General features: G+C 41.9%; 1 protein-coding gene across 3 annotated transcripts in view; it reads right to left on the bottom strand.

The window, feature by feature from the left end:
• Nucleotides 1–26,126, bottom strand: part of ZNF385B (zinc finger protein 385B) — a 501,964-nt gene that overhangs the window by 120,839 nt on the left and 354,999 nt on the right. For all 3 annotated transcript variants that reach the window (XM_063429791.1, XM_063429792.1, XM_063429793.1), the window contains one exon: nucleotides 8,659–8,769. In XM_063429791.1, coding sequence (XP_063285861.1) covers nucleotides 8,659–8,769 — 111 coding nt within the window. The remainder of the gene's footprint in view (nucleotides 1–8,658; nucleotides 8,770–26,126) is intronic.

Consider the following 26,126-nt stretch of genomic DNA (forward strand, 5'->3'; position numbering starts at 1 on the left):
TATAATGTGTTTTGTGATAGTGCCGACTGCCGAGTGTGATGTGTGTGAGAGTACTGTGTGTGATAGTGCTGTGGATGATGTGTGTGAGAGTGCTGAGGGTGATGTGTGTGTGAGAGTGCTGTGGATGATGTGTGAGAGTGCTGTGTGTGATGTGTGTGAGAGTGCTGTGTATAATGTGTTTTGTGATAGTGCCGAGTGTGATGTGTGTGAGAGTACTGTGTGTGATAGTGCTGTGGATGATGTGTGTGAGAGTGCTGAGGGTGATGTGTGTGTGAGAGTGCTGTGGATGATGTGTGTGAGAGTGCCGAATGTGATAGTGCTGTGGATGATGTGTGAGAGTGCTGTGTGTGAGAGTGCTGTGTATAATGTGTTTTGTGATAGTGCCGAGTGTGATGTGTGTGAGAGTACTGTGTGTGATAGTGCTGTGGATGATGTGTGTGAGAGTGCTGAGGGTGATGTGTGTGTGAGAGTGCTGTGGATGATGTGTGTGAGAGTGCTGAGGGTGATGTGTGATAGTGCTGTGGATGATGTGTGTGAGTGCTGAGCGTGATGTGTGTGAGAGTGCTGTAAATGTTAGGGATTGTGTGTTGGGGGTAAATAAACAAATAAAAACATCTAAGCAGGCATTATATCCCCCCTCCCGTCTTACCTTTAGCCTGGGAGGGGGGGACCGGCACGGTGGTATTTGGGAGGTTGGGGGAGAGGCACTCGCACGCCATCCCTGGTGATCCAGTGGTGAGTGAACTCTAGCCTGCGGGCTAGAGTTCACTCTCGCGAGATCGGGGGCGTTGCCATGGCAACGCTCCGTATCTCGTGAGAGGAACCCGGCGGAGCTGCAAGATAGAGCTCCGCCGGGTCCTCTCCCTCCGCAGCCGCAGGTCTATTTAAATGGGCCGGTGAGGGAGATCTTTGATCTCCCCACCAGCTCATCGTGGCAAACAGCGGGCCGGCGCTCGGATAGTGCCGGCCCTGCATAGACCAGCAGGGGAGATCCTAGGACCTCCCCTGCCAGCCTCGGCCCATGGCCACCGCGGCCCACCGGGCATTTGCCCGGTGTGCCCGATGGCCAGTCCGGGCCTGGCTGGATTTGTTAGATGTTAAGTGGCTAATGGCACAGAATTATGAGATCTGATAAAGTAAGCTAAATGTATTTAACTTGACATTGTAGGCATAAATAAAAACATATTCAAATTTGACAACTACATATGTATATACAGTATGTATTTGTATATTTCTACTTGTAATGTATTCTGTTTGCATATGTGAATATAGTGAGTGTATGTAGCTGTATATATGCATGTAGGGTTAAAAATAATTGTAACAGAGACTCCCATGCCATGGCCTTTTGGAAAGGCTTGAAGGCCAGCCTCTTACCCACAGACTATGGACCTGGTCCCAGGACTCCCTAAAACAAATGTGTGACAGCAGCAATCAATGTACAGACTATTCATTTTTACTGGATAACTCTGAGCACAATCCCTCTAGCCCTGGGATAAATCAAGAGAGCTAGGCCTGAGAGACGCAAGTGCCTTTATAAAGGCAATAGCAATCACTATAAGCAGAGCTGCAGAGGAATAGACAGAGGAGACGATAGTTGCCTGGAAGAAGGATCTGGTCGGAGGGGAAGAGTTACAGGAGAGACCCCAGTAAACCTTCGGCAACTGGGGCTGAAGCAGTTCAGGTTCCCTCCCCAACAGGAAGCGGATTGGGCGGAGGTACTCGGTCGGAGTATAGGAGCTCAGTCACAATAATGTTAGAAGTGGTTAGGGTAAAGAGGGGTAAGATTATATAAGGGTTATATTACATAGCGTGTTAAGTGTTAAGAGGATGAAAAGCTTCAGAGGGGTTATAGTTGTGGTATGAAAGAGGTTATTGAGTTCAGGATTAGAGTGGGGTTAAATGTAGTATTGGGGTACATGGTGTGCTTAATTCTTAAGAGGAGTTAAACCTAGGATTAAGGTAAAGGTTTTTGCAGGTTTAGGCTTACATTTGAGACTACGGAAAAAGTTTGTTTAGGTTTTGGAAGGGGCCAGTGCCCCTTCAACAAATGTGGTTCTTTGTTGAGCTCATTTTCATACACCTACCCAGAATCCCTTGCAGTAGTGAGAGCACTGCTAAAGTGAGATTTCTGTAGGAAAAGCACATCTTATGGCTTGACTGGTGTGTGTATGTGTGTTTAGCAATGTAAGATAGATAGAGATAGATATCCAAATATCTAAATACACTTGGGATGAAATTATACAAATTAAAGAAATTATAAAAAAGAAAATTCTTGAAAACATTTTAAAAAAGAAAATTCTTGAAAACATTTTTAAAAAGTGTGCTAAATACTCTAGGTAAGCCAAAGATGCAGATTAAAGTGTATATAACTGCCCACCGTATGTAGTGTGATTGTGAATTACTATACATCTACAGTCTTTATAAGTAATCCTCTCTCTCAGAATTTGACCATTAAGTAATTAGTAACATTGGAGTGTTTTTCACAAAGTTATGTTTTTTTTTATAAAGTGAATTTGCAGTTGTCTGTCTGCTGGAACCTCTCTCTTAATTGGTTTTAACACATATTCATCCTTTGTTCAAAAGGATGAAGATTTTATGTAAAGCTTAGTGAATGTTATTGCAGGTCATCAACTGAACAGAAATTATTGCATTCTCTACAGTGCTAATAAATATTTAATTCAAATTCCAACTTATAATGACTGCAAACTTCAGAGGTGATTCATTCAACCTGTCACAAAGAAGCAGACATTTCTTTTAGATTGCACTGCTTCCTTTACCTCGGGAAATGTATAAATTGTTCTGCTTCTTGTTCTGCAGTTTTTCAAGTTGGTTAATCTATAATATGCTTGAAAAAAAAGTAATTGTTACATTATTTATTTCTCTGAAATAAATATATTAAAAGGAGCACTCCAAGCATTACAACCACGAGACCATGAGAGCCCACTGTAGTGGTTATGGTTAAAGGACCACCCTAATCACTACAGCATAATCTGTCAACTTGTTTTAGTATAGCTTGACACTTACCTGAGTCTTGCTGGTTGCCTGTGCTTTTTTTTTCTTCTTTTTTTTTTTTTGCTGGATTACTTTGTTTTTTGGGGGGGGAGTGGAGGGGGGGGGGGGGCTTAGCTGATGCTCTCAGCTAGTGAATAAATGCCTACATTAGCATTTAGGTTCTCCAGCTATGAGAAGATGGAGGCACCTTGGATATGCAATGGAATACAGGTAAGTGCAAATGTGGCACCATAACCAAAACAGTGGGATGTTTGGTTGTAGTGTTTTGAGTGTCCCTTATTCCTTTTATAAACAATTTTAAAATGTCCTTTGAGCTGGGCTCTTGAAGAAAAGTAAGATTTTACATATGTCATGTCCAAATAAAATAACCCCAGCGAAACCAAAACCCTAATTAAGTCCACTGACAATTTTTTTTTATCAGTCTATAATTTTAATGGTAGGTGTATTTTAGCAGTGAGAGACAGAATAACAAAAAAATAAAACCAGAAAAATGTGTTACAAAAAGTTATAAAATGATTTGCATGTCAATGAATGAAATAAGTATTTGATCCCCTATTAATCAGCCTGATTTCTGGCTCCCATGTTCTTTTATACAGGTAACGAGCTGAGATAAGAAGCTTAAAGGGAGTGCTCCTAATCTCAGCTTGTTACCTGTATAAAAGACACCTGTCCACAGAAGCAATCAATCAATCAGATTCTAAACTCTCCACCATGGCCAAGACCAAAGAGCTGTCCAATGATGTCAGGGACAGCCTACACAAGGCTGGAATGGGCTACAAGACCATCGCCAAGCAGCTTGGTGAGAAGGTGACAACAGTTGATGCGATTATTCGTAAATGGAAGAAACACAATATAACTATCAGTCTCCCTCGGTCTAGTGCTCTATGCAAAATCTCACCTCGTGGAATTTCCATGATCATGAGAGTGGTGAGGAGTCAGCCCAGAAGTACATGGGAGGACCTTGTTAATGATCTCAAGGCAGCTGGGACTATAGTCACCAAGAAAACAATTGGTAACACACTACGCTGTGAAGGACTGAAATCCTGCAGTGCCTGCAAGGTCCCCCTGCTCAATAAAGCACATGCACAGGCACGTCTGAAGTTTGCCAATGAACATCTGAATGATTCAGTGGAGAACTGGGTGAAAGTGTTGTGGTCAGATAAGACCAAAATCGAGCCCTTTGTCATCAACTTAACATGCCGTGTTTGGAAGAGGAGGAATGCTGCCTATGACCCCAAGAACACCATCCCCACCATCAAACATAGAGGTGGAAACATTATGCTTTGGGGGTGTTTTTCTGCTAAGGGGACAGGTCAACTGCACCGCATCAAAGGGACGATGTACGGTCAAATCTTGAGTGAGAACCTCCTTCCCTTAGCCAGGGCATTGAAAATGGGTCATTGATGGGTATTCCAACATGACAATGACCCGACACACAGCCAAGGCAACAAAGGAGTGGCTCATTAAGAAGAAGCACCTTAAGGTCCTGGAGTTGCCTAGCCAGTCTCCAGACCTTAATTCCATAGAAAATCTGTGGAGGGAGCTGAAGGTTCGAGTTGCCAAACGTCAGCTTTGAAACTTTAATGACTTGGAGAGGATCTGCAAAGAGGAGTGGGACAAAATCCCTAATGAGATGTGTGCAAACCTGGTGGCCAACTATAAGAAATGTCTGACCTCTGTGATTGCCAACAAGGGTTTTGCCACCAGTACTAAGTCGAAGGGGTCAAATACTTACTTCACTCATTGACATGCAAATCAATTTACAACTTTTTTTGACATGCATTTTTCTGGATTTGTTTTTTTGTGATTCTGTCTCTCACTCTTAAAATACACCTACCATTAAAATTATAGACTGATCATTTCTTTGCCAGTGGGCAAATGTTCAAAATCAGCAGGGATCAAATACTTTTTCCTCTCACTGTACATATCATCCGAGAGTGCTCTGACCAGAATTTTAAAGCCTTTATAAGGTAACATTTTATCACACTATTTTACACTTTATTGTGAGTTCGCATTGTGCAATTTATTAATTGCACCAAAGACATTTTTTTTTCTTTCTTGAAACATTATTAACAAAAACAAACATCATCATTAGAACTGAATATTCATAGATCAATCCCTTTTAAAGACATACAACCATCCATAACACAACTAATATCTTTTGTTATTCTCAATCAAAGCTAGGGGTACTTTAAATATAGGAAAGTTAATTGTCCCAGAATTTGTAAATGGTCCGACATACATGGCCCCTGATCAGTAAAGTGTTTTGGATTCCTCGCATATTCTCCTTCCCCTTGATTATGACATTTTTTAGGAAAATTATAAGGATTTGAGTGAAAAGTGTAAGTCCCCCTAATCATAAAATAAGACCTAGCCCAGTTGCCTAGCAGCAGCATTGTGTCAAACCCCATAGCCTATGAGTAAAATCCAGAAAAATCCCATTTTAAGTAATAATTTAAGTTATTGCGCTATCGTACACATATCAGTTTGACAGATTTTTAACTGTGACATCACTGGCTGTCAAAAAACAACAACTAATTGTTCATTAAATTTAGGAAGTGCTATGTAGAGTACAGTATTGGAAACAAAACCACTGCTAGATATATCTCTAGGTTGCTGTTATTGTCACAATCTTAATTTCACACAACTGTGTCTCATCAACTAACTTAATGATATCTGCCAACATAACCTCCCTTGGCAGTAACAACCATACTATTAGTACCATTAAACAGATACTATACTAATTCTAATATTGGCTTAGTTAACACATCTCTTACCTATCCCATCCTCTTGAAACTACCATTACTTAACATGTGCCTTACTTCCCAGCTATGAACACATTATACATACCCTTGCCATCCAGATAACTCTACCAACATGCCAGGTAAGCTGCTTTTATATTATTTAGTGTTAGAGAACCACGGACCACATATAACCCCTGTATAGATCTCAAGATTGGGGTTGACATGATGTTGTGTGTTAGTAATTGGATCTAACAGTAATGGGGAGTCAGGTGCCCCATGCCCAAGGTGGCAAACTTATCTGGGCACGTCATCATCCCACACAAATATAACCCTCCCACACAAACATAGAGAGAGATGAAGCTATGATCTACATGCTAGTTATTACTTTAACTGTCAACACATATCCATATAACCGACCACTATATTTCCTTGTCCTTGACAGCCTACGATTAGCATTAGTGGGCAAGGGTACAAAAACAAAAACAAAACAAAAAACTGTTTTTAAAAAGCCCCAGAAAGCTTGGTAGAAACATAAACAGGTCCACTGGATTTCAAACATTCCAGTTCCAATTTGCCATATGATAATTCCAATGTTCCACCTCTCTGAAACACTACAGTGAAAAAAAAACCACAGCAGTCTGTTCAATGTAATTGGAGTTATTTAAACAATGCACATCATCAGCCAGCTCAGTGAGCACATGTTACTGAGTCACATAACCGCCATTGTATGTCATGCATCCAAGAACTTTAGGAAACCTTTACTTTAGGACCTTAAAATTATGGAGGTATACCTCTTTCCTTTAATGATTGTTTGAGTAGAGTTTGTAGCCGTATTAGTCCAGTGATGCAGATGTAAAATAACAGATGAAATTCGTATCTTGTAACACCTTTTTTTATTGGACAAGATTTCGGGAGAACGCATAGAATTCAAAGTTGAATTGTGAGTTAAATTCAAGTCGTTTTTACCCCTGTATCACAACTCAACATTGAATTCTATGTGCTCAGAAATGCTTTAGACTTGAGAAAGGGAGGTTCTCCCGAAAGCTTGTCATTACAAAATTCTGATAGCCCAATAAAAAAGGTATTACAAGATATTACAAGTTATTTATAATAGTAAAAAAAAATACATTTTCGTCCAATGTCAGTGTCTTGGAATATATTCTTGTTACTTGAAAATGCCTAAATAGTTTAATATGCTTACTACACAAAATATATAATTCCTTTAATTTTGTTGTTGCCTTTTTCATGTCTATATAAATTTATCCTTTTAGGATTCAATGTTGACAACTAGTGATGTCCCGAACAGTTCGCCGGGAACCGTTCGCCGGGAACCGTTCGCCAGCGAACATAGCGTGTTCGCGGTCGCGAACACGCGCGATGTTCGGTCCGTCCCCTATTCGTCATGGAGGTGGGAGGGTCTGGGAGGGAGGGTCTGCTGCTGATTGGCTGGAATGTGTCTGCTGACTGTGAGGTACAGGGTCAAAGTTTACTCAATGATGACGAACACGCTATGTTCGCTGGCGAACGGTTCCCGGCGAACTGTTCGGGACATCACTATTGACAACTCTTCTGTATTTTCCATATTATCTGATTATTCGCAGTGAATCTCACTGACCTTGCATTATTATTTGTTATGACCATAGGCTAAAAGCAATTTAGCCACTGCACGTTCCACCTTTCATAACGATGTTCTGCAACTGTCCAATTAAACTAAAGAGGAGACTAAATCACTTGCTAAATATTATCATCAAGGCATCTGTGTAAAGCACTGCCAATGTGAAATATTTTCCATTCAGCACAGATTCCGTATGCCATTAAAAATAATCCTTATTAGACGTGAGGTTACTTGGCACCATTGAAAAGATAAAGTTGGCATGTGTACTGCAGCAATCCTATAAACGGGCATTACACTAAACAGCTGATAAACCAGACTTAAAGTGTCATGAAAGCTTTCCAAAACACAATGAGCCTCATTAGAATTCCAAAATATAAACCAAGCAACATCTCAAGTGCATCTCTATTATTCTTTTATGATGCTGTACCACTTTGTATTTGCAAAAATAAACTATAAGATATTAAACACACAATTATTTACCCATGCCATTTTAAATTCTTTCTTTTGACTGTATGTGGGTGTAAATTAACCCCTAAAAGACCAGTGACAGTCTACACCGTGATTGCTTGCCTATCATTAGCAGCTTTATAGGGACTTGCAAATTCTAAATATATTCAATATTCCATGATAGCAGATTGCTATTATAATCTAGGTCAGGTATAGGCAACCTTCGGCACTGCAATTGTTTTGGACTACACCTCCCATGATGCTTTGCCAGCATTATGGGGGATGAAGTCCACATCTGGAGTGCCGAAGGTTGCATATCCCTGATCTAGGTTATTATTGTCCCTTTATGAGGTATATACATAATTTGACTATATATATATATATACATACAAACAACGAGTCTGGCACTCTGCCCAAAAAAACTGTGATAAGTATACCCTTATTTAACCACAGTGCTGGATATATTCAATAGAAACAATTCTAGAAAAAAACCTGATTGCGTCAAAACATTAATTTATGCGAGGTTAAATACACAGAGTGATCTCATTTTTTTCACTTGAATATATGTGTATATATATATATATATATATATATATATATATATATATATATATATATATATATATATTTATTTATTTTTTCATTTTCCATTAAAAGATAGAAGATATCGCACTGTGATATGCACATTCTACCTATGCCCAGACTAAACCCTTGCAGCAGCTCGGGAGGTTATAGCAATAGATGCGCTGTCTAATGAAGTGATGCATGTATTACAGAGAAAACTGTTAATGAACCAGATGCAGAGAAACATGTAAACATAAAAACAATAAGCATACTTACATCAGAATTAAAGCGCAGCTGGCAGACATTGCAAGAAATAACCTGCTTCTTCTTTGGGGGAAAAGAAACTCCAAACGTATGGTTTATGACTGCTTTTTGGACAGGATCCATCTAGAATACAAAAAATTATCAAATTATATGTTGCAATTGCAACATGCGCTCGCCACCAAATATGTGAAAATAAATATGTTTAACAGAGCTTGTGATTCAATCTCTCAATCTTTTCCTTTGATATTAAACAGCAGATTGCGGTTTAAGATCAAAGAAAGACTACAGTCTCTCTGTCATCTAAAATGTATGTTTGTTTGTTTTTTAATAATTACTCCAAGCACTATAACCAATTCAGTGATTTGAAGTATTTCATTTTGAGACACTCCACATACAATGTTAAAGCCATTTTATAGAAGAAGTGTACATCAACCTCCAGAAGCAACATTAGTTAGAACAAAATAAGAGTTCCAGGCTTACTAATGTTAATTCTGTGCATGTATATGGAGTCTGTTGTCAGAAAACTAACGAAGGCCAATGTAAACCGAATGGCAACATTTAAGCATATGCTGTGACTAGAAAGAAGTTGGGGAGTATTTATATTTTTCTAAATCAGCCATTGTTATATACAATTTGCCTTTTCATTTTCATATTGCTACAATTTTGACTTAAAGGGACACCATAGGCATCCAGACCACTTAATGTCAATGAAGTGGTCTGGGTGCCATGTCTCCCCTTCTTTAAGCCTGCAGAACGGCAATGTTTTCATTGCAGGGTTTCAGTGCCTCAAGTTGCTGTCACTCAGACAGGCAGTAGAGGCACTTCCGACGATGTAGCATAGTAGAACTTCAGCTATTACAAACATATGGTCGCACAGGTGCTGTTTGTTTGGTGCAGTTTGGCATTTTTGCTGTGCATACACACAAGCCTCTAAATGCTTTCTTAAGGGAAAGCCTTGGATTGGCCAAGATCATTAAACCCAATAATCACAGCCAAGTAGGCGGGACAGCAGCGCAGAGACTGGTACAGCAAGATAGAAAAAGTAGGTAAAATGGCCTTTTCACTCCCTAAAGGTGGGGGCCGGGGACTTAAACGGCCAAGAGGGCACTATAGCATTAGCAATACACATTTGTATTCCTAATGCTATAGTGAATAAACCTCAATTTTTTTTTCATGCTGATGTTCTTCCCAATATGGTCTCAATGCATGTACTTTCTTTCATATAGATCAGGGGTTTCCAATTAATTTTTCCAGTGGAACCCTTTGACATAGTGTATCAACATCGTGGAATCCCTCCCCCCCACCCTGGGTAAAAACAAATTGTGCCGTTTTTTTGTATGTGCCAGTGTGTGTATCTGTGTTTGTATGTGTATGTGTGTGTCAATGTGTATCTGTGTGTGTGTGTGTGTTTGTGTGTTTGTGTGTGTGTGTGTATGTATGTATCTAATTAACAAGAAAATGGTAGGCACACCCGGCTGCCAGCCGTGTGCAATAAATCTAAGCAATCAATGTAAATGCAAAGATAAGGGTGCTCACTCAGAAAGCCATATTTCCAAAGGCTAATGATACAATATAATATAGTACTGAATGAGGAGCACAACCAGCCAAAATACAAACCACTTTATTGTACAGGTACAAAAGTAACAGGTATCACCAAATATCCAATCTATAAATCAAAGTGTAAATATAATCATACTTATACAGTCAATATAAAAGCTCTGACCCAAACAGAAAAATAGAAATAAGCAATCTTGGATATGCAGACTAAATGGTAATAATCCCAATACAAAAGAGAATGGATACCAATATACAAATGTTAACCAAGTAATACATACCAGAATCAATAGAACCTATCAAAGTGAATGAGAGGAGGCTGAAAGAGTCACAGACACACACACACTGGCAGGGCCGGACTGGGAAGAAAATTCAGCCCGTGCATTTGTTAATTACAGCAGCCCACTAAAAAGGGGGCAGGGCAAAGAGAGTGTGTTTCGTCATCACCAATGACAAGCACGACCCATCACAAAGGGAACATGTTGGTTCAATGCTCTTCCATTGCAGACCATTGAAAACACATACACACACACTCACTGACGAGCACACATACACTCTCACTGACAAACACACACTCACTAACAAACACACATACACTCTCAGTGACAAATGCACATACACACACACACACTCACTCACTGACAAACACCCATACAAACTTCTTAACAGACACACACAATTTATTTATTTTTCAAAATTTCACTCCACCTAGCCTTCCTACCTATGGGAGCGTGGCATGGATTCTCTATTTCCCTGGGGTCCAGTGGGGATCCTGGGCTGAGGGCTTGCATGCAGTTCTTAGGGGTTCATTGGGGCTGCTGGGCTGAGCAGCTGGCGTGCAGTCCCTGGGGTCCAGTGGGGCTGCTGGGCTGAGCTGCTGGCATGCGGGCGATGAGGGAACTCAGCTGCCTTGTGCACCTCTTAGTGATGCCGGAGCTGGAGTGACGTCATATTCTGGCTTTGGCATCATTGCTGTGCGCGCGATAATTGAGGCGGGTGGCGAGGGAGTACTCTCCCCTGCTCAGCTCCCTCGCCGCCCACCTCAATTATCGCAGCTGCCATTTTGTTTCCCGAAATTTTGCCAGAACCATATTTGTGTTCCCGCGGAACCCACCAATTGGGAAACACTGATATTGATATGTTTGCCATTTAAAAAAAATAATACAATTATTGCCATGTGCCTTACGATGCTCTACCTTTTGCTACTTTATCCAGTGTCCTCTCTGATTGTATGCAGTTTGTATTCTTATATATTTATAATTGTCATATTTCTGTTCTGTGTGCAGGTCTATTTTCAAAGAGTCTATATATACATAGTATTGACTTGAAATAATGTTTTTTTTTTCCAATGTCTTTTTATTTTGCATAAATCGTTTTGCTAATTTTGAGATATTTGTAGCTTGCTCGTGACTTTAATCATTTGATACTGGACTGTATGGATCACCTTTTACCTTATTTGCTAAATAATAATAAATGAAAAACTTTTGAACTAGTAGAGCTATGAATAAGGCAGCAATAAATCCTAAACTATATGTCTTTATGGGTAGAAAAATGTAATTTAGTCTTTAAATTAGTCTTTCAAGCGAAAATATATTTAAGAATCAATTGACGTCATCCTTAACAAAACCACCAAAAAATCCTTCTTATTTTTTTGGTTTCCTTCTTAAAAAAAAAAAAAAAAAACTGTGTTCATTGTCAGGATTAGCATTTGAGCAATCCCAAAGGAATGGGTTTAATTACCTGATTAGCTAGATGATCATATATCAGCTGGTTAGAGAAGTGGTAACTTCACTGCCTTAGAATTGTGAAACAAAGGCTTGAATCCCAATCAGATTACCTGGTCAAGACAGCTAATGATATGAATTCACTTATCTCAAATCTCGACAAATTGTAAATTTAGTTTAGCAGGGCCTTTCTCAATTCTAAATATATGCTTTCTATAATTGTAAAGTGCACACTATGTTGGGGCTATACAAATACCACCACCTAGTGAATATATAACATTGTAATCTAAATGCACATTAAAGGATTTGGTTGCGGGGGCGTGGCTTAACGCTCGGCGAGAACGGACGCATGTGAGACCGGCTCTGTTCAAGATCTGGCCTAAACAGCGATAACTAAGCGACTGTGACCAGCAATAAGCACTTAACTCACCCTCAAACATGGCTCAAGGTAAGGGGAAGTGGATCCCCGAAAAAAACGATAAAAACGCTTTTTTTTCCGTCCAAATCAGCCGCCAAAAACTCCGAGCACAGGAGATCAAAAACAAGATGGCGACGATACACTGCCACTGCAAGACTCCCCTGGGAGCAGAGACCTGCCAGTCACACAGGATATTTTACAAGCATGCCTGGGAGAAATGTCAGACAAATTACTGCACAGCCTTAACAAATCAATCTCAGACCTTAGAAGGGATGTGCAGGAGCTGGGGGATAGAACAGCCCGTATGGAAAACCGCATGGGCGAATATGCGGATGCACACAATGATATGGCGGATCATGTCCACCAACTGGAACAGGCACTGGAGTCCTGCCAAAATAAAGTTATGGACCTGGAGGATAGGTCAAGGAGGCAGAATATACGGATCAGAGGGATTCCTGAGACGGTAAAACAACCTGAAATAATGGCATACCTCACAACTTATTTTAAAGTGCTAGCCCCAGACCTCCCAGCAGATATCTTGCTTATGGACAGAGCACACAGGGTCGCAAAGCCAAGCTTCCTTCCAGCAGAAGCACCCAGAGATGTATTGACCCACCTCCATTACTACCATGCCAAAGAAGCGCTGATGAAGGCATCCAGACACCGTAAAGACCTCCCAACCCAATATTCCTCCATCAAGCTTTATACCGACCTATCTGCCCAAACTCTAAAGAAAAGGAAGGAATATAAAGAAATAACGGACACTCTCAGGCACCATGAGGTACCTTATTGATGGGGTCACCCAGTTCGTCTATTAATACATAGGAACAGAGTTATGAATGTCATCACCTCTCTGGCAGACGGGCGCAAACTCCTACAGAAGTGGGGCATACAACCACAAACCCAGGCGCGCAGTGGCGGCGATCCACAACCGAGCAAGATTACCACCGAATGGAAAAGAGCCCGCAACTAACACCGGAGCCCTGCGGCCTGATCGGAGGGGTAAAGTACTTTGGGTTATAACAAGCAGCTGAAATGGCGTGAGATGCCATATGATACCCGCAGCACCCACTGAAACCGGGACGCATGGAAATGTAAGACCGGGACTGATTCAATGATGTGAGCACGGCCTACTGGTCTCCAGGAGGTGAATATGCTATGGATAAACCCTTACTACCCTTGCAACCCCAGCAGTATCCCCAAACACACAGAACAATCTCATCTTTGTCTAGCTCATAGCACCCACATTAGGAACAAGCACGGCCCCAAATAGACGACCATTGGGACAATTTGAGGCACAGGCCATCTTATGACTACCCCAGGGACGTGAACATAATGAGAGCCGGATGGGGGACATTCTGCCTCACTCCATGTGGGTGTGCGGAACAGGAGAATGCAGACTTCACCCGAAGATGGTCGCACCGCCGCCCACGTGGAGCCGCTGGATCCGGGGATGTCTGTGGGGAGGTATCACCGGGGAAAAGATGCAAGTATAATGTACTGTATTGTGTGTTGGGAACTGTAATGACCCATGGGGATTTTGCCACTAACTCAGTGTCTAAGCACCTCTGATAGGCCCACACGCAACAACCCTGCCCCACTGTAAGATCCCCGGGGAGGTATATCCGGTTGGGGACAGGGACAGGATCAACCAATATTGGTTGCATAATACGACAGCCACAAGTCACCAAGCGGGCCCTATGCGCCTTAGATAAGCAGGCTATCGCACCACACCGTGTTAGCGCATTGCTTTAACCTAGCCTAGGCCACACTGAGGGACCTCCCCCCCCCCCCAAGAGAACCAAACCGCTTCCCAACTTAAGGCACAAGAATTAGTAGGTATACTGCCAGAATAGGAATAGGGGACACCTGGGCTTCCTAAGGGCCACGCTGAGACCAGATGGGAGGTGCGGTGTATACAAACTTATCTATTTTACCTATATGTATGGAAAAAAAGAAAAAAAAAAAAAAGAAAAAAGAAAATGTATATAACCATATTCTCTATGCTTGCCCTGCAATCTCTCTGCGATATCATTGTTTGTACAGTACCCCAAGCTGCGGGTTGTGAGCTCCCGATGTTATACTGCCAAGCGATAAGTCAGTTGTAACTGCAGGGACCACAGTAGGCCAGAGCGACTGCTAATTACTACCCCACCGCAGGGCCGACAGGTTAAGGGTGAAACAAGCCAGGACCTCAAATGGTCACGATATATTGCTATTGATGTTGGCCAACTTCACCACTGTTACCACATTAGAATACCCACGTTCTCAATGGTACCGATATCCGGAACCAAGGCCCATGAATGGGCTATAGTTTTACCACCCTTATTGTTCATACGCTCACAGTATGAATCCACCCCAACCCTGTACCGCACCCCCCACCCACTGTTCTTTCTAGGGATAGATCCGCCCAATATATGCACCCGAAATACCCACCTGAATACAATACCGACTCAAAGATTCACCGCACACCAAATGTGGATAATCCATAGTATCGATAAGCATAACACTCTTGCTAAAGCCGATGCCCCGCAGTGTGCAGTCAGTGTTACCGCAACAATGACCATTAGTGCAACCCACCTTATAAGTAGATCACGCGAAACGAACCTAGCAACCCAAGATACTGTCCCAAAGTATGAAAATACAAAGTTATAATGTACGAGGGCTGAATACCCCATACAAGCGGCATTGCCTTTTTAGGGACATCAAAAGGGAACAACCTGACGTTATATGCCTTCAGGAAACACATTTTAAGCTACCACCAACCCTAAAACCGTCCTTATTTCCAAACCAGTACCACGCCACGTCAGGGAAAAAGGCTAAAGGAACTTCAATTTTTATTAGTAACACAGTATCGTTCCAACATCACTGCTCACTAATAGATAAAGAGGGTAGATACGTGATAATAGTTTGCATATTGGCAAATATATATGCCCCTAACACAAACCAAAAGGACTTTCTAGGCAGAATACTATCTAAATTGCAACCAATACAAGAAGGAATACTGATTCTCTGCGGAGACTTTAACCATATTATAGACCCCACTAGAGACACGACATCACAGGCTGCAAGAGCACCTCAGACCAGACAACACAAAACGTGTGCATCGTATCTTAAGTTATTAGACAACAACAAACTGTATGATGTATGGAGAGTCCTCCATCCTCAAGAAAAGGACTATACGTATCACTCAGTCACACACAATACATACACCAGGATAGATAGATTTCACATGGAAAGCTTACATTTAGACCAGGTCCTGGATTGCTCTATTGGCCAAATCACATGGTCGGACCATGCCCCACTTACACTAACCCTTAAAGACAATTACGACTACAAACATAAGAGCCCGTGGAGACTCAATGAATCTCTACTGACAGATATAAACTTCACCGGCCAAATAGAGGAAGCCATAAATGAATTTTTCACACTCAATGACACAGGAGACACATCCGCGTGTACATTATGGCAAGCTCATAAAGCGGTGATTAGAGGTCTCTTACTGAGGCGTGCTACGCACTTAAAACAAGCTACCCAAGCGCAATGGATAGCATGGAACAAACAACTAATCGACCTTACGAACAAAAATAAACTGCAACCAACAGAAGCTACTCAAAAAACTATAACAGAAGTAGCAGAAAAAATCAAGCTACATACATTACAACGCGTAGGTTTAAATTTACGCAAACTCAAAGCTATATACTACACGCAGGGAAACAAAGCAAGCAAATCACTTGCGGCTCGCTTGAAACGAGCTGAAACCAATGCTAAAATATCTCACCTCTATACCCATGACAACATAAAAGTAATTTCCCCTATAGACATCAGCAACACCTTTGCAACATACTATAACAAACTCTACAATTTAGCACAGTCTGACCAGACACACAACCCTTCTGATCAAGACATACAGTCCTTCTTACACGACATCTCCTTACCCACACTTACTCAAGACCAGGCCGCAGTACTGCAACAACCAGTCGCCCCCGATGAAGTGGTGGACGCCATTAAATCTTTACCCAAACACAAGGCACCTGGCCCGGACGGCTTCACAAATATGTACTATAAGACATTCGCAAGCGCCCTAGCACCACACTTGGCCAACCTCTTTAATGTAGCTACCCAAACCAAATCACTACCGGAAGACCTATTACTAGCTCACATCATAACACTACCAAAACCGAGGAAACCTCCAACCCACTGCCCGAATTTCAGACCAATCTCCCTCCTCAATACAGATGCAAAACTGTACGCTAAAGTTTATGCCCGACGTCTGAGTTCGATACTCCCAACCATAATTCACGACGACCAGGTGGGATTTGTAGGGGGGAGACAGGGTACTGACAACACCAGAAAAGTTTTAGACCTAATACATAGCATAAGGAGGAAAGGGGTGGGCAGCCTCCTAGTCTCCCTAGATGCAGAGAAAGCCTTTGATAGGTTAAATTGGCGCTTTCTCAAAGCTGTTCTGGAGAAATTTGGCTTTCCTCCCCACTTTACAGACACAGTAGCAGCTCTGTATAGCTGCCCCACGGCTAAAGTCCTTAACGCAGGATTCTGCTCTGACAAATTCGCCATCTCCAATGGCTCCCGCCAGGGGTGCCCACTATCTCCATTGCTCTATGTTTTGGCGCTAGAACCACTGGCTGCCAAGATCAGGGCGGAATCGGCAATACATGGGGTAACATTACAGCAGAAAGAATATAAATTAAGTCTCTTTGCAGACGACATATTTCTTACTCTCACACAACCTCACATATCTCTGCCCAATCTCATGCATCACATTACGGAATATGGGCGAGCTTCATATTATAAACTAAACGTCACCAAAACACAGGCACTAAGCATCAACCTTCCTGAGCCACAGAGGACAACTCTTAAAAGCTCGTTTCCCTTGGATTGGAGAGATGATTACCTCACATTCCTGGGAGTCAAAATGACAAAAAATCCCATGTCCTTATATAAAATGAACTACCAACCATTAATTGAAACCTTCAAGACCCTGCTAACTTCATGGGAGGGAAAATATCTGTCCTGGGTGGGGCGCATGGCGGCCATAAAAATGTCGCTACTACCCAAACTCCAATATCTATACCGCACACTACAGATACCACTACCGACTGAATATACCAAAACGCTAACCAAATTACTAACGAACTTCTCATGGCAAAACAAAAAACCGAGGGTAGCGACAATACTACTACAGAGACCAATCACCCAGGGAGGCTTGGGTCTCCCAGACCTAAAAGCATACCACAAAGCGGCAGCACTGATGGTAGTACCACAACTCCGACAACACACCACAGCACCCCAATGGTTAGAAATAGAAAATAGCTGGGCGCACCCATTGACGCTCCACTCTATTCTATGGACCCCCAAATCACATAGGATGGACACAAGCCACCTCCTACCCACGTCCCAACATATCTTACATACCTGGGATTCCGCCAAGGATATGATGGTACGTTATCTACCAATGCCACTGGCAGCCCCACTATCCACACTAAACCATGTGATACCAACTCTAAATACACAACCTTGGCTACAAGAGGGAATCCTCGAGATAGGGCAATTATATAACGACAAAGGTTTAAAGTCATTCCCAGACCTCCAACAAGAATTTAACCTAACACACCGGCTAGTTTTTGCCTACTTGCAAATTAAATCCTATCTAACTACAAATAAGCCCAGTTCAACGGCCGAAACAAGCACCTGGTCAATGACCGAATTCGAACTGGTGTGCGTCAACAAAAAAACACAGAAAAAATTAATCTCCATCAGCTATAAAGCACTGACCCAGTCACGTGACCAGGGTAACAATTCGCACATTCAAGCTTGGCATAAAGAATTAGGCAAATTCATATCACAAGAAGACTGGGCTAAAGCATACTCCTCGCATAAAGGGGTCTCCTCATGTGCACCCATATAGAGCTGCAACGTAAACTTATATATCGATGGTACCTAGTACCAGCTAGAATACACCAAATATGGCCACAGTCCTCCGACTTATGCTGGAGATGCGGCCAACACAAGGGCACCATGGTACACGTCTGGTGGTCATGTCCACTTATCACACCCTTCTGGCAGGAGGTACACTCTATCATAACAGATATTATACATACACAGATCTCATTGACGCTGGAATTGTGCATACTATTCATACCACCGGAATCACTCACTAAAGATATGTGGGCAGCCACATACCATGTCCTTATCTCGGCAGCCATGTGCATTGCTCGGAGGTGGAAGCAGACATCAGCCCCACCACGAGAAGCCCTTATGAACCAAATTAAACTAAACTGGGCCTATGAGATGGTTTACGCTCGCCAATTTGGAGAAAAGAAACACATGAATTTAGCACACACTAGATGGACCAACTTTTTAACGAAACCCATGCAACCAGGTGTGACCAACATTAGACCAGACTAAGCAGTGCGGACTAGTCCCCCTCACCAAGTTCCCCCCATCCCCCCCACCTTCCATGTCTACACCCGTTTTCCTTCTCTACAGTAAGGGAGTATGATGCTTGAAATTAGAGGTAGCTACCAAATCAGCCTATGGATATCTAGTGACAAGAGTAATCACGACTTAGCAATTTGTGATGCGCTCCCGGTTAACCCACCAGCTCCTGGAATTCGGGGGGAAGGTGGGTAGACTAGGAATTGTTCATTGATTTATTGACTGTATGCAACAATATGTTATACCAGGCTGCAGCATAATGTCACACTGCGTATTACTCGGAAGTTACAGTCTAATGTCTGATGCATTGTACGCTACTAAATAACATTGTTCACATGGTACCCTTCCCTCCTTCTTTTCTGTATCCCTATTGCTGTTTACAAGAAAATAAAAATTGTCAAATTCAAAAAAAAAAAAAGTATTTGGTTGCAAAATGCACCAGGAACTGACAACTCATTCACCCTCTCACACCAGGTCAAGCATCTTTTATCTTAAATGCCATCTCCATCCTCCCCACTTAATGTGCATCGTGCCCATCTGCCAACTCCATGGTCATCCATACTACTATCAGACCCCCTACTGGATGGCGTACTATTTTCTCCAGGCCACCAACTATCCACAATAAACAGATCACTGTGGGATCTCTCTTCTCCAGGGCTATGGAAACTGCTTAGACGATACAAAGAGTTTACAGAAGGTGTTTCGCAGAATTTATGTTGGCTTATATTATACTACAGTTTGGAAGATTTCACTGAGCTAATAGAAGATTGGTCACCTTTAACCCCTTAAGGACACATGACATGTGTGACATGTCATGATTCCCTTTTATTCCAGAAGCTTGGTCCTTAAAGGGTTAAGGGAAAACAAAAACCCACTATGTTAAATTCTCTACATTTCTTGCACGTCTATCGCAGATTTCCACTCCTCTTTTCTCATAGAATGATGTAATTATAAGGGCAGTAGATGGTGAAATCCCAGACCAGATTCAAGGATATATGCATTACATATTTTTCTCTACATGATAACTTATTCAACAGTAATCTCATAGTAATCCCTGTTTTTAAGGTAGGGTGACCGTGTGCGAAAACCCGAAATACCAATAAACTCATCCTTAAGCACTTTCTCTTTTTAGAAATGTTGACACATGGAAACACAGACACTGTAGATTAATTAAGCAATAGCTGTAATATCAGTAACACTCATTAATAAGATTTATAATGGTAGCAACAATAATAACACTTCACATGATGTGGTCACTATAAATGTTTTCTCAGAAATAAACCTAATTAGTATAGAGAAAACATAATTTAAAAAAGCATATGAAATGGATTTAATACTCATTTCATCAATATCATAAACACGAAAATTTGATAGGATCCCACTGACAGCAGAACCAGAAACTGTGATGTTCCATACAGATATCTACAGGAGGTATATTGGCCAAAATGAGCTAAGTCATAGGGTTAAAAAATGCCAGCTTTGTACATTTACAAATCCCAAAAAAACAAGTCCTGCATTTAAACTCCCATCACTCTTAGGTGGCAGCAACGACCATAGTACACATCAGCCCAATACATACAGTAAAAACCAAAGAAAAAACGTTCTGCGCTCTTCCCAAATCCCTATGCATATTTAAACAAATGGAGGTTATTTAGTTTCTCCAGCGACCATGAGAGAGTTTAGCCCACCTGCCACATCAAGGCAGACCTCGCAGGTGGATCCTACACCAACCTTTCACCTTGCTTCCTTGAGCTTCTGGCAAAGATATCTCTAAGGAGTCAGAAAGGGGTATTTTTTTTATATACACCCCTACATGCTTAACCCCTAATAAGGAACTCATGGGATGGGCGGCAGCATTGTAACATAGCTGTGTGATACAAAAGTGAATACAAATAGGTTTAGCATTCTGTGTGCCATTATTAGAGATAGGGCTAACAGGATGATACAATACATTTTTCGCAATATTATATAATATTTAGAAAAACACTTAATTGTTTGTTCCTCCACAAAAATATCTTTCTGGTTGCTACTTCCCTAAATGTGTATATAGAATGAGAAGACGTGATAAATATTGATGTAATTTACAAATTAAAGATGAATCTATAATTTGGCACAGATACATGTTTTAATCAATAAAAGTGATAAAATAGCCACGGAGAAACACACAAAGCTTAGATGTGAACACCTCAGAAGTTATTTAGAAGTAAAATTTAGGAAACTGATATTTTCTTCCAGTTTTCTTACACTATGCTATGGGAATATTCACATATACACTAGACATATAAACTTACTTGGAAGCATAGTAATAAAAATAAGCAAATACAAGCAAACTAAAAAAAGAAGAAACTACATTTCATACATGATAATTCTAATACGGTTCTAAATGGAAAAAATGCCAGATAAAAGAGAACCTTACAGCAATTTGCAGTTTGTGAGCCACTTGAAACCTCGTCTACTTCAAAGAAGGAAATAAAACAGCATGAAGAAATGAGTGTGTATTGTGCTACGGGAAAATCTGCGACAAGACCTCTGGTGTTCTTCAGATAACAATCCCTTGTATTAGTATTGAGCAATTGGCAGGTGATAGGTTCGTAGGAGATGCTGTACAATGTCACTCTTCCACTGAGCAGATGCAAGACAGCAAGGACAAAATACACAGAACAATGCTCTGTACGTCTCCTGGGGTTAAAGTGTAAGATTCCCTTCTGAACAGATGACGATGTTTTCCAAACAAGCTATGTGAATTGACTTTGGTCATTATCACAATTCAGGAAGCTGCAACATTAACATTTCATAAGAGTTTAAACACGGTAGAAACTCAGGTGGATTACACTATGCTTGAACAGAAGGTGTCTGGCAAATGTAACCCTATCGCTGAAACAATATTAAATACAGCAATCTTCTAAACCTTGTAATAATGTATTAATTAGTCCTTTAAGAACCAGACTTCTCAGCTAACTTATGCAGAACCCATCTAGCATTCAAACAGTCACACCTAAGAATAGATTTGTTGCATGGCTATGCAATGTTACACTTTGAAGTACATGTGGCCTTAATCAACACCTGAAATTAGTTAATGTTTGTTATTAGTGTTATATTGATAGCTCTGTTTTCAACGTATTTAACCCCTTAAGGACACATGACATGTGTGACATGCCATGATTCCCTTTTATTCCAGAAGTTTGGTCCTTAAGGGGTTAATGGGCACTTTAAGCACCAACTAAACTTTAGCTTAATGAAACAGTTTTGATATATAGATCAGTCTAACTGCTCAATTAACAACAGATTTGGGGGTTAAATTGCTTTGTCTATGTTGCCCTAGTTACACCTACTTGCTTGTGATATACACAGCCTTCCTTAACACTTCCTGTAAAGAGATATCTAATATTTAAACTTCCTTTATTCTGCACTAGAGCACCACAAGCATGGAACTACCTCCCAGACACAATTAAATCTTATTCCACTCTAAAATCCCTGCCAACATATCTCAGTACAGAATGCACCTGTAATCATGGTTGATTATATTTTAAATTATATGTATATTTTAATATTACTTTGTATTTTTATTATTATACTGTGTATTTTAATATTACTTTGTATTTTAAATATTACACTGTACTCTATTCCATCACTGCAATGTTTGTCAGCACAGGAAATACTTGAAAATAAGAGAAATCTCAATGTATCCTTCCTAACTGGACGTGCTCTCTGAGTGCTCCTCGTGAAAAACACAATTTAGTTCAGTTACCCATGATTTTTGTTTGCAACACAGACTTGACTGACTCTACCTGGCATCCTGCACCGATTGATGGCCTCTGGGTTGCTTGCAGCTGTCATTGGCGGGTGTCCAGTCAGATACTTCTGCTGCGTGTGAGCTAGGTCTAATTGGTGCTGTGGAGGGGAGACCCAACCGATCTCCCAGCCCAATCCATATAGACCCGCGGCAACATTTTTGCTGCCTTCTGGCAGAGAGTCTCCCGTTACACACTAGCTCTACAAGCCCCCCATGTAGCTCTCAGTTTGCCCAGATGACATGATTGCCGACCAGCAGCTTCTACACCACGAGCAGTGCGCCTAAGGCGGCCAAGGCCACATTGGCATATCTTGAGAGGGATTGCCAAGCAAGCAGGCACCGAGGTAGAGTATATATGAAGCATGTACAAACCTACTACAGAGAGATGAGCAGTTGTTTGGGAGCCGATCACAATCTCTGTGCCGCTTTCTTAAATCTAAAGTGCTAGGCCGGAAGATGTGCATGAGTATGGGGGACTGTGTACATGCGAGGGGCATAGGCTGACCTACAAGCTGGAAGACTGACGATTAGTGATGTCCCGAACGGTTCGCTGGCGAATAGTTCCTGGCAAACATAGCGTGTTCGCGTTCGCCACGGATGGCGAACATATGCAATGTTCGGTCCGCCCCCTATTGGTCATCATTGAGTAAACTTTGACCCTGTACCTCACAGTCAGCAGACACATTCCAGCCAATCAGCAGCAGACCCTCCCTCCCAGACCCCCCCACCTCCTAGACAGCATACAATTTAGATTAATTCTGAAGTTGCATTCATTTTTTTTGTTGTTGTATTATTTTTCCTTCATAGCCAGTAACCTGTGTTTATTATACATTATACCCCATAGCCAGTAACCTGTGTTTATTATACATTATCCCCCCATAGCCAGTAACCTGTGTTTATTACACATTATTCCCCCATAGCCAGTAACCTGTGTTTATTATACATTATCCTCCCATAGCCAGTAACTTGTGTTTATTACACATTATCCTCCCATAGCCAGTAACCTGTGTTTATTATACATTATCCCTCCCATAGCCAGTAACCTGTGTTTATTAAACATTATCCCCCATAGTAATTTATCGTTGGACCCAGGGCCGGCGCGTCCATAAGGCGGCACAGGCGGCCGCCTTAGGGCGCACGGGCTCTGGGGGTGCAATATTTCAGTGGCCGGCAGGAGGGAAGCTCTCCCTCCTGCCGGCCACCATCTGGACCCCGGCGTGGCAGTGCTGTGATAAGGCGCGGCGAGGGAGCTCTAATCTCACCGCTCTGCTCCCTTGTGCGTTCCTGTTTCCAGCGGGACTGAAAGGAAGTGCGCACTCAGTGTGCACACTTCCTTTCAGTCCCGCCGGAAACCGGAACCTGAAATTGAAGTTCCTGTACCGGGGTGCGCACTGTGAAGCCGGCCCACGCTTCAAGACAGGTAAGTAATTATGGGACAAGGGGAGGGAAAGTGCACTATGGGACAAGGGGAGGGGGGGACACTATGGGGGGGGGAGAACACTACGGGAGGGGGTGGAGAATACTATGGGAGGGGGGGAGAATACTATGGAAAGGGGGGGGAGAACACTATGGGAGGGGGTGGAGAATACTATGGGAGGGGGGAGAATACTATGGAAAGGGGGGGAACACTATGGGATGAGGGGGGGGAACACTATGGGAGGGGGGGAAATTTCCTGAAATTTCCTTCTTAAAATGAGGTGCGTGTTATACGCCGGTGCGTGTTATACGCCGATAAATACGGTACTTCTCAGTTATCTCCAGGGCAGAGGAGAGGAAGCCAGGATGCATTGTGGGAAAGTATTGTGACTGTATGTCCTAAATTGATACCTGTCTGTCTTTTGTTACAGTCTTCCATTTGGTCCCCTAGGGGAGTGTCCACCAAGTGGGAGACCTGCATAAATACTGGGCGGGTAGCCCATAATAAACCAGACCACTGCTTGACCCTCAACACGGAGCCTTGTCTCGTCTTTGGGGGGATTCACTGTATGCTGATAGAGACTGATTGCCAGGAGTGTAAGCCGCTTGGGAGCTTTTCCTGTTCGTCTGCTAGCAGCTATTTGTGAGGTTCCGGTTCGGGAGTTTGGAGTGCTACCTTATTCCCTTGTATGCAGTTCAGGAGTTTGGTGCATTCACTTGTATTCAATTCGGAAGTTTGGTGTTTTACTGAAGCTGCCTTTATATCTGAAAGGGGAATATCGCCTAAACGGATTTTAACCCCTTGTCTGCTGAAACGGTCTGTTACAGTGATCATGATTTTTAGCGATATCCAATATTTTTAAGGTGGTCCCAGTGCCACCACTCATATCTGGTGTCACAATAGCTTGCATTTAAAAAAACAAAACCTTTTTTGACTGTAATATAATAGCAGTCAGTTTCCTTCACACGTGTGCGTTTCAGGGCCTGCCAGGGCACAGTGTCACACCAGTGCAACTCATATCTGGTGTAACAGTAGTGTACATTTAAAAAAAAAATACAAGGGGCTTGTTGTCACCTTTCAGGGACCCTTGGTGTTGTACGTGGCTGGGTGGAGGAAGAGACCTTCAATGACATCAGTGAGGACAAGGAACGGGACATGGCTAGCTTGGTATCCAACCTTGTGCAAATGGGGAGTTTGCGGTTGTGCAAATGGACTGTTTGCGGTGCGTTAAACGGGGAGTTTAGTCTGTGAGGCGGGTGTAACCCTTACACTACCTGATCGATACAACATCATAGCTGATGTTTTAAAGGACGTTATTCCAAACAATTTAGGAATGTTAGGTCATTTATGCCCTTTATGGATTAAAACCAGACTCTGCATCAACTATGTAATTTTCCATGGGACTTTTGCCATGGATCCCTCTCCGGCATGCCACAGTCCAGGTGTTAGTCCCCTTGAAACAACTTTTCCATCACTATTGTGGCCAGAAAGAGTCCCTGTGGGTTTTAAAATTTGCCTGCCTATTGAAGTCTATGGCGGTTCGCCGGGTTCGCCCGTTTGCGAACATTTGCGGAAGTTCGCGTTCGCCGTTCGCGAACGGACAATTTCATGTTCGCGACATCACTACTGGCGATATCCATCTTCTGACAAAAATACTTCACCAGCTCTTACTCTCATGCATAATATTGCTTTTTCCTCTCCTTAACTCTTTTCTTAGACATACTATATTTTTGTCTTTGGTGTGGTAGTCTCAGCCTGCACAGTTTCCTGATTATCCCAGGAGCAACCTGGGGCGGTTTACTCTGCTATTTCTTCTACATTCAGTGCTTGAGTTTAACTGGTTATATTTCACTTGTGTTGCACTGGTTAGCACTGGGTTCCTTCTCATGTTTTATTTTAATTTCTATACATAATTAGTTTTTCAAATCTTGTAATCATGACCCACTCCTATGCTGCTACATGTTTCATTGCATATTTGCTGTATGCTCAAGCCTACTTGTCACTTACGTTTAATTCTGTGATTTTATGTTGTGCCTCAATAAAAAATATGATTGACAAAAACAAATATTAAATTTACGGAGCAGGGGCTAAAAACGTCTAAAGCAAGTTAAAATC

This window comes from Pelobates fuscus, chromosome 8, assembly GCF_036172605.1.
Source record: "Pelobates fuscus isolate aPelFus1 chromosome 8, aPelFus1.pri, whole genome shotgun sequence".
NCBI lineage: Eukaryota > Metazoa > Chordata > Amphibia > Anura > Pelobatidae > Pelobates > Pelobates fuscus.